General features: G+C 36.1%; 1 protein-coding gene across 1 annotated transcript; it reads right to left on the reverse strand.

Annotated features, from left to right (window-relative positions):
- Window positions 1-505: 505 nt before the first annotated feature.
- Window positions 506-9,450, reverse strand: LOC147495026 (puromycin-sensitive aminopeptidase-like). The gene is given in 31 exon segments (XM_086569517.1): window positions 506-780; window positions 966-1,037; window positions 1,828-1,944; window positions 2,223-2,333; window positions 3,020-3,195; window positions 3,295-3,376; window positions 3,492-3,638; window positions 3,756-3,894; window positions 3,991-4,139; window positions 4,508-4,691; window positions 4,764-4,844; window positions 4,937-5,046; window positions 5,201-5,257; window positions 5,343-5,354; window positions 5,474-5,478; window positions 5,650-5,668; window positions 5,776-5,823; window positions 6,526-6,606; window positions 6,918-6,981; window positions 7,419-7,444; window positions 7,540-7,626; window positions 7,727-7,754; window positions 7,912-7,973; window positions 8,077-8,129; window positions 8,132-8,288; window positions 8,385-8,492; window positions 8,587-8,667; window positions 8,750-8,863; window positions 8,957-9,033; window positions 9,099-9,174; window positions 9,299-9,450. Coding segments are annotated over 31 exon segments (2,667 nt in total). The 5' UTR covers window positions 9,362-9,450; the 3' UTR covers window positions 506-699.
- Between the last annotated feature and the right edge of the window lie 622 nt (window positions 9,451-10,072).

Below are 10,072 nucleotides of genomic sequence, written 5' to 3' on the forward strand. Positions count from 1 at the left end.
TAACTACTAGAAAAACCAGATTTAACGTTTTAATTATTAATAAGGACAAACTTGACTTTTTTTTTTTTTTTTTTACTCTTTCCAATTTTACCCTTCTATGTTTAGTATGCACAGGTATGTATATACTTCGCATACCAAGAGGTAATATGCAACATGTGTGCATACCATTTTCTTTGTAATATTTTGTATGCCTCGCATACCAAAAGATGGTATGCACTAATACTTGTGCATGCCATTTTCTTTGTGATGTTTAGTATGCAATGACGTCTATGCATACCTCCCATATCAAGAGGTAGCATGCACTGACACTTGTGCATACCATTTCTTTGTGATGTTTGGTATGCACAGATATATGAACTTGAACTGGAATCGTACTTATTAAAATGATATATGAAGTATTCGAGCGAGATTCCGCCAGTTTTCAAGATTACCTGGGAGTATGGGACGAGCAGGGGAAAAATAAACAATTAAGGTGCTCTGAAAATTTCTCCTTTCTTAGCACTAGTTTGGGGAAAGAAATAAGTTATTTTGTTAATTTACCAACAAAAAAACAAGCTAAAATAAATTTACACGCAGTTTTTCACAATAACAATATCAGGCTTATCAGCAACATGAGAATCCAGTGTTGTCAAGGTCTAAGAAAGCTACTTAAACATATAAATTTAATAATAATGTAGATATATAAGAACAACTTCAAGATCATGCTGCTAAGCTTTTTGAGACAATCTCTAACACATTTTCTGAGAGGCCGTTCGTAGACATTAGCATCTCGAGTTGTTCCTGTACATAATCAAATACATCTTGAGGACATGACATATAGAACACTGGATTCTACATAGAATGGCAGACACTATACTATCTGATGAAAATATTTTTTGTATTACAAAATCAAGGAAAAACTAAAGTAATAGTACTAAATAAAAAAACAAAAAAGAGAATTAAGAAAAAAAAAAATGTATCGGTACCTTGGCTAGAGCTTGTCTGACCTTATCATAACGCTTCCAACTCGTGAAGGCCAACACTGTGCGGGAGGCAACCTGCAAGATGCATGATAAACATATGGATTATGAAGAATCTCTCTCTCTCTCTCTAGTATTAGTTAATTATTTAAGAGAAATAACATAACACATATACATGTGTGTGTGTGTGTGTGTGTGTTTTCAGGAGGTTAGGGTTTGCTTTTCAGAAAGGGCAAGCTGAACTTGTAATGTGCTTGTCTACTACCACTTTTGTATGATCTTTTCCAATAATCAATAAAATAAATTTATGGTTGAATAAATTTTAAAAAAAAAACTACCAAAGTCTTCTTCCTTACTATCTAACAATATCAGGAACTGAGATTCGGATCAGATAAAAGTGCTGTTGTGGGTGCTAACATTTTTAATGGTACGGTTACACCGTTGCCCTATGGTAAATGTGAGGAAACATTTAAAAGGACCAAGTCTAAATGCTCCTTTGAAAAGTCTAATATTTAAAAATTGTCGTCTCTCAGGGAGGTTATATACCGCCACCCACCAAGTGCTTAGTCTAAAGCGGCAAACTCATATCCACCCCAGCTTAGACCAAGGTGAAAGTGAAAAACAATTGGAGTCAATAGCCCCCACAACAGCGATCATTTAAAACATTGTCTCAACTTCTGCCCATTCAATCTAGAGATCTCCAATATCAATACAAAACTTGAGTTATTGGACTATAGGAAGGTAGGAAACACAGAGTTGGGAAAAGTAAAATCATGATCTTAGCAATCTTTTGATATTCTCTATTATATCGGATCAAACAATAATGGAACTTCTTAGAAAAAGTAGTGAACTGGTTTTGCTTGCAGACCTGCGGATTTGTTTTATCTAACTGCACCACAATCTCAGCCAAGAATTTGTAGCCTGATCCATCCTTTGCATGGAAATTTACGAGAGATCGACGAAACCCTCCGATGACTGAGGATACCTGGTACATTGGTTGAAATGAAACATTTCTTGGACAAAGGACATTCTCCATCAAATTAATAGATCCTATTTATCAAAACATAATGCTAGCAAACTTTGCCAAAGGAAAGCCAATATATACATATAAGCCTAAGTTACATTGACACGGATACGTGTGTCCGTATTGGACACAGGTACAAAATGTTTGATGTGGCGAAATTTCATGAATTGAGGTATATCACATACAATGTGTCCGTGTAACATAGATATAAGCTAATTCTAGACCTTTTAACTGATTACCTTGTTTGAGTTTTGCATGCTAAATGCAGGATGCTTCAATAGGTTTCGGACATTCTCCACATTTCCTGGAACGTTTGACATGGCTTGAAGAGCAAACCATTTATTAACAACCTGAACGTTTAACAGAAATGTCAGATAATTGCTACTTTTCACAGCCTAAGAAAAGAAGAAAGAGAACAGTGTAAATTTGATCCAGGAACCTTATTTTTAAAAATAAATAAATGATCCAAATACTTTAACCAAGTATTGAAGATGAAACGTGATGAGTATATGGCTTTTAGAAAATGGAAAATGAGGTTGATTTAAAACAATCCAAAAGGTGGAAATAAAATAGATTGTGTCAGACAATGCGTCAGATACAGTATATGAGTTTAGAAAATGTCTTATAGAAAATTTAAAAACAACCCAATGACCTGAACGTTTACGTTATACGTTATTACATTTATTGTATTACATTTTATCTGCTGTATGTAGTTAAGGTCAGGATACAAACATCTCTAAGGTAATACTTGTTTTGGGTTTTCGGGGAGGGGGGGGTGTTGAAAAACAAGTGTTAAAATGTCTAGATCTTCGATTGACATGGAAATATGAGAATAATAGCCATGAAAAGAAAATTTTAAAACACTGTTATATACCATACTTTTCTGTTAAAAGATAATTTTTGAACCTTAGCCAATTTTGCTTGAAGACTCAAACTTCGATGACCATGATGTATTACTCTCAATTGAGTTTAATGAGACAGAGATATAGTAATAAAAGAATGTCAAGTTTACTCAGTTGAAAGGTCGCGAACTAACCAATGCATCAAGCTCCCATTTTCTATAAAAGTCCGCAAGAACATCATCACGAGTTTTCCCGGGGTTCTGGGCTATTGCTTCAAGAGCTGCAAACTGTTCAGTCATGTTCGTAGCAGACTTGTACTCATGCAAGAATAGTTTGACAATGTCTGGATCTTCAAGAGAAGCAAGATAGGCTATACAAGGAACAAAACCAGGCAGTCAAATAATGTACTTGATAGCATAACAAGTTTTCCTGCATCCATCTTACACAAACAAAACCCTTGGAGACTCACCAAGAGAAATATTCTTCAAAGCACGTCTGGAGATATTAGCATGGTCAAAGATGTAAGGCTCAGTACTCCTATTATTTTCAACCTAGAACATGTGATGCGTTAAATGAAGCGAGGAAGATCAAATGAATAGAGAATAAGAACAATCAAAGCAAATACTGTTTTGATTTAACAGATATTTATATTTGAAGATGTCATACTGTGCTAAGAAATTCAGCTTTCATTTCCGAAGCGAGAAGTTTCCTGATGAAAGAGCTGACAGCATGAACAACATCGGGATCTGCAACCTCCATCATATCCATGATCTCCCCATCTCCAGGAAGAGTAAGCACCTTTGCGATGAATTCCTAAAAATTATCAAGTAGTAGTTAGAACTAATGAGTAACAGTATTTGGTTCTGACATAAATATATATGGGTTCGACAAAAACTCTATTAAATCTCAAGTAATCGTTACAGCTCTGACTTTATCCAAGCTGGAGTCAGATAGAAGACTTTTGAGTCCATGTAAAAATTCTGGGTTCAAAACCAGTGATTTGTTTTGCTGAAAGTCAGCGACTAAGTTAAGCATAAGCTTCCTGGCCAGCACTTGTCCTGCCTCCCAACTATATAACACATATATACCCATCACAATGTGCTTTGTTTTAACATATTATGTATTTCCTGACAATATCAAGAAAAGGGTAATAGACAAGACATACCGATTAAATTCATCTGAATCATGCGCAAGTAGAAAAAGCAGGTCACTTTGAGTGAGATCAGAATCAAGACAAATAGGTGCACTGTAGTCCCTTAAGATAGATGGAATTGGTCTCTCAAATATATTTGGAAATATGAACTCTTCTTCCTTCTACTTTGCATCATAAAGAAAAGTTTGATTAACGAAAAAAAATAAAAAACTCTTATTTGGTCTACGAAAATCAGTAGTGAGGACATGGGGTCATCTCTCATTATTAGATATTAGACTATTAAACATTCCACTTGCTAACTAGATTGTGAAATCAAAAGCATATAACACAGGTAGAAATAAAGATCAACCTAAGGAGAAAAAAGAACTGCATGATGAAAGAAACTCCACTCCCCTAACCACCTATTCACTCCAAGTTCACTCTTCTAGGGATTTGCAAACATTAAGCGCCAATAAGCAAAGTTATTTTCCTACATGACCTATTTTCATATTCTGACACAGTTTCTCATCGATAAACAATCAGAACTGACCTTCTTTACTTGAAGAACTACAGTGTCAACTGGATGGCCATTTGGCGTAAGTGACTCAAGCAACCCTTCATGGTACACAGACATGAGAGGAATGTCCTTTCCATTGGAGTCGAGGAGACCAACTGCCAAAGGTATGAACATGGGTACTTTCACTTGCTGGCCAGGGGTTGGAGGAACCTCTTGACTGGAAAAAGATAAATCATAAACATAATTGAAACTACAAACATTCCTATGTATATAACGGCATTATGTGTACCTAAATCTCAAGGAATAAGTGTTGGCTTCGGGACAAAAAGATGATGTAACCTTCACAATAGGCGTGCCCGCTTGAGAGTACCTATAATTTATGATTACATTACAAAACCAAAAGCACCAACAATAATGTAAACAAGTAGAGACTGAACATAACAAGAAGGGGAGCGGACATACCATAATAAGAAATTCTGGAAGTTCGCATCATTTGGATCCTGCATGGAAGTAAAAAAATCTTCACAAGTAGCAGCCTGTCCATCATGCCTCTTAAAGTAGAGATCCATTCCCTGGAATACAGAGAGTACGTCATCACTCCATAAAAAACAGTTAGTACAATAACATCATTCGGAAGTAGCACAGAATCCACATTTGTGTTAATGTACATATAGCTGTAATGCGACAAGATAAACATTTCAGGTTCAGGAAAATCCATGTTCATACTTTTCGAAAGCCTCGACTCCCAAGCAAAGTTTTGTACATCCTGACAACTTCAGCTCCCTATTAAGCACAAATACAAATGAACAAACAAATAATGCAAACCGTAATTATCAAATATAGAAAGCTGTGAAAAATAATAACCAACCTTATCATATACCTGTAACCAAAACAGGAAAAAGAATTGTTATGACTTCTTAAATAAATCTACAAAATGAGGAACTGGGAGAATGATTGATAAAATGATATGTATTTGAAAACCTAATATGCTAAACTTACAGTTGCTGTATGTTGAAGTGCAGAATAGCCCCAAAGCAGAGTCAGAATTAATCATGATGGAAGAATACAGCCAAAGCATTCAGATGCATCAGACTTTAAAAGCAGAAAACTACTTCAAAGTTAGACATTCCTTTTTATGAAATCAGTGGTCCAGATTATGAGAGAGAAAAAGTGACCTGTGTAGAAGTTGTCAATCTGTTTATAGGAAGAAATCAACAACAATTACCAATTACAATGCAGTTATTAAGAACTTGAAGGAGTTGACAAAGATGAAATAGAAAGATAATAAGTTGTTTACTAACCTTTATATATGAATGTGGCCGTACAGCATGAGCCATTGGACCAGCATCCTGGAGAATTAGAGCCGCTTTTTAGCATGCATCTACATACAGCATGCTAAACCACATAGACACAACCCAAACAATGAATTTGTAGATGTGGTAATTGGGTGCGGTACTGTTTTTTATGGATGCATCAGGGTCATCCTTTTAGCACCATACTGAATGGCTTGTATCCTGCTTTCAACTTGGGCTTCCCACTTCTAAAAATGATAGTCTTTGTTTCATGTTCAGGCTCTTCAGGGTACTGTGCCTAGACAAGTGGGACTGGGGATTACAGGGTGATAACTAATAAGTCTGGCTCGTGCGCGATTTGATCTAATTCATGTACTCATGACCTGGTTTTGGAAAATCAATATAGTTTACCAACAAAAGAAAGGGAAAGATGTGGCAACGAAGAGAATGAAACAAGAAACTAAAGAATCCACTACATTTCTAAGTTGGGACAGAAAACATGTGAATAACCATTACAACTATAAGATTTACTTTTGTGTATAGGATTCCAACCATGGAAAACCATTCACATTACGATACCCCTCTTGCCCCTAATCACACAACTAATTCATTATACTGCATTATTAGCGGCATGAGTTAATACACCTCCCTCTGTACAATCAAACGTTTCTGATGGATTTAGTCATGATAAACTAACTAACAAATAGATGACAGCAAAAAAAAGTAAGGAGAAACTCAAAAACTGCAGTCCTTAACAACCTGTGGGAATTGATAACTGCGTAGCCTTGTAACATCTGCTATTCGCTTCACCGAACGGCAACCCATGTCAGACAAGAATTCCTACTAGTTGCCAAAACATAATAAGTTTGTAGGCCAAAAAAGTGAAAAACAGTACCAGAAGTGAATCAATGGTGTAAAAGGCATTGCATTTGTGGGACGCTAGAGCTGCGTCAAGAGGTGCTGAAGGCACCTGTAATGTCATGAGTGGCTTAGCCAGGGGTGAGCGTGCCAAAGGCACCCATATTATCATAGATGGCGTACATAAGATTGGACATGATAGAGGGCGTTGAGGGGTGACAGGCACCTGTAATGTTTTGAGTGGCACAGCCACGGGTTACAACTAGTTTATAACTCAACTTTAAGTATGATACCTGAGCACGAAAGACTGTTAGACCTTCCTTTAGGCTGAGCTGGAACCAATCACGACACGTTACTCTGGAATAAGTTGTAAGTTAACTCTTAATCATACATCCAAGTATCCAACATAGCGTATACAGAAGAAGAAGAAGAAGAATATTAATAAGAATAAGAATTATAAGAATAAAAATAATAAGAATGAAAAAAAAAAAAAAAAATCTGTCAATATAATAATAAAGACTAAAACTTGGCGTATAATGAGAATGAAATCTCTCTTAATGCCTTGAAACCTAGTAGTGGAGGGCAGGGAGGGAGATGGCCACTTTGGCCTAAACAAAATACTGATATTATTAGTACAGCTTAACCTTAATATGCAGATGAATACTATTCGTAAAATGTGTACACAAGAAATTTTTAATTGCAAATATAAAATAGGGGCGGTAAAGATAACATGCATTAACACTTAATAAGAATAATTTCAAGTATGCTGTGTGAAATGAAGGAAATGTGCCAACCTGTTGCCAGTCCAATTGTGGAAATACTGCAAAATATCAAAATATATGAAAGTCTGAATGTAATTTCATGACAACTGACTTAGGAATCTTACCATCACATTATGAAACATAAAAATCCTACCTCATGACCAATTACTCCGAGAATGTCAGTATAATCTGCATCGGATGCAGTTTCTGGCGATGCCAAGACATATTTCGAATTGAATATCTGGTAAAAAGCATATCAAAACAATATATTAGTAACCAAGTAGAAGATTGGGATAGGCAAGATAAAAGGCAAACGCTTTTTTATTGAAGAACTATCGCACATTCAGACTCTTGTTTTCCATGGCTCCCCTGGCAAGGAAAAAAAAATATATCATTCGTAGTGGAAGCAAAATTCATGTTGACGGCCATTACGATCGTGCCAAGGGAATTTAAGCCAGAAAACAAATGCATTATACAATCTGTATGCTGGAACAACAACACCATTCACAAGAAAACAACAACTTACATGTCATAATCTGGAACAGCAACAATATTAAAGATATCCAGGTCATACTCAAGACCAAACACCTGTTCCAATGGTGAAATGTAGCACAACAAGCTTTAAAAATGTCTTTGAAAAGTATTTTTGAGAAAATAGATAAAAGTTAATATAGACTGAAGAAGTACTGACATCTTCATCCCATCTCATCGCTGCTTTGAGTGAATACATGGCATGACCTGTTTTGGCAGATCTTGTGCAGGTGTCCAGATCCTCAGGGAAACCTTCCGACCTGAGTGAGTGACAAATGTTTCATCTGTGCTTTCCAGCTTTCCAGCAACTAACGCAAACAAGTAGCAAGGTTTCTTGAATGGGTCCTCCCAGAGAACATAATGTCTACCACCCTTCAACAGAATGAGACAACAATTAAAGTGAAAAAACTAACATGAAGATGATTTAGTTCAAGTTCCAGTCCAGATTCCAGAAGAAGTTAAAAATACCTCAAGTTCTCCTTGTTCAATTAGGTTCCCATTTGATAACAGAACTGGATACAGATTTTTATCAGCTTCAATTCGACAACTATATTTTGCCATGATATCAGGGCGATCCTAACAAGACAAATTGCATACCTTGATATATTTAGAATAGATCAACAATACTAGCAATCGGAACCATAGAATTAGTTTGAATGATAGAAGAAACCTGATAAAATGTGATTTTCTGGAAACTCTCTGCTTCACATTCCGAATAAAAGTTCCCAGAGGACGACGACTTATAAAGCCCCTGTGACAAAACAAAACATGCACACTCAGAATGAAACAGGTACACTGTATGAGCATATCAAAATTAGAAATTGTTGCTTCACCTCGAAAGATGTGTTTCTTTGTGGATATATTTCGGTAACAATTTCCAAAGTGAATTTTCCACCTGGTGGTGCTAGCAGCGTCAAATGATGTAGATCCAAGTGAATACAATTTTTCTGCAAAAATAACAAAAATCTTTGCCTAATCTATTATAAAGCTTATTAGAAATACAGTGTGCTACTATAACATCCTCTGAGAGCATATCCTACCTCAAGTTCCTCCCCGTTAACTTTGATTGTTACAAGCTTCAGGTCTTTCCCATCCAATACCAATGGGGACGATATACCTGTTAGCCAAGACACATTAACATATATATATATACCATTTGAAAGTAGTAATGAAAAGGAATACCTTCAACTCTAGGAACAACAAGTATTTTTGAGTAGACTAAAGTCTTCTCCTCTCCCAGTTCAAACTTCAAATCCACCTTAATAATAAGGAAGCAGCTCAAAGTTTAAACATAACATTATTATTATATATGTATCAAACACAACAGAATTAGCAGACAATATATATATAATGTCGGGGCACTATAACTGATAAAGAATTACCGTATCAAAGTAGTAATCTGGCAACTTATAATCTTTCAGGAAGATCTCCTTTAAGGTAGCCATTTCAGTCTGTCAGTCCGTCCGTCCGTGGGGATCAGCTATTTATTTTAACTTTAAAGTCGTATGGACAACAATATATATATAGCTAATGTGGACCACTCATCCACAGAGGGTGCGTGTGTTTTGCATCACAAATTACTGATCCAAATACCGTTAAAATATTTTTAAAGTCCCTGTTACCAAATGGTGGGATGTCATGTCCACAAATGGTTATGTCTCGAGAAACTCCACTGATATTTCAGCCGGTCTATGTTTCTGACATTTTCTGAATTTGCGCTCTCTATTTTTTTTTTTTTTCCGTTCAAAACATGTCCTGAATATTATATCTGATGGAATCTAATTTCCAATTTATCAACTGCTGCTCGTTCAAGTTCTGTACAGCCAAAATCACTTGACGGCAGTCTCCCTCAAACATAACTGATGTACTTCCAGTAGTCCTAGCCAGTTTAACAACCACTTCAAGTGCTACCATCTCTACCTCTTCTGCGCTCCCAGCTTCAAATTGTTTTGTAGCTACTCCAACCAAAGTGCCTTCTCCATCCTAAGCCAAAGTTTCTGCTGTTGCCGCCCTTGTTTCTCTACAAAAAGCCGCATCAAACCGGATTAATACAGTATATTTTCTTCCACAATAGGGAAAATATAATTGTTTTTTTCATCAACCCAATTCTTTGGAAGGTAAGAGTTTAAAATAACTACTCCCTGAGGTTTTCTATA

The sequence above is a fragment of the Coptis chinensis genome, chromosome 6, assembly GCF_015680905.1.
Source record: "Coptis chinensis isolate HL-2020 chromosome 6, ASM1568090v1, whole genome shotgun sequence".
In the NCBI taxonomy this organism is placed as follows: Eukaryota; Viridiplantae; Streptophyta; class Magnoliopsida; order Ranunculales; family Ranunculaceae; genus Coptis; species Coptis chinensis.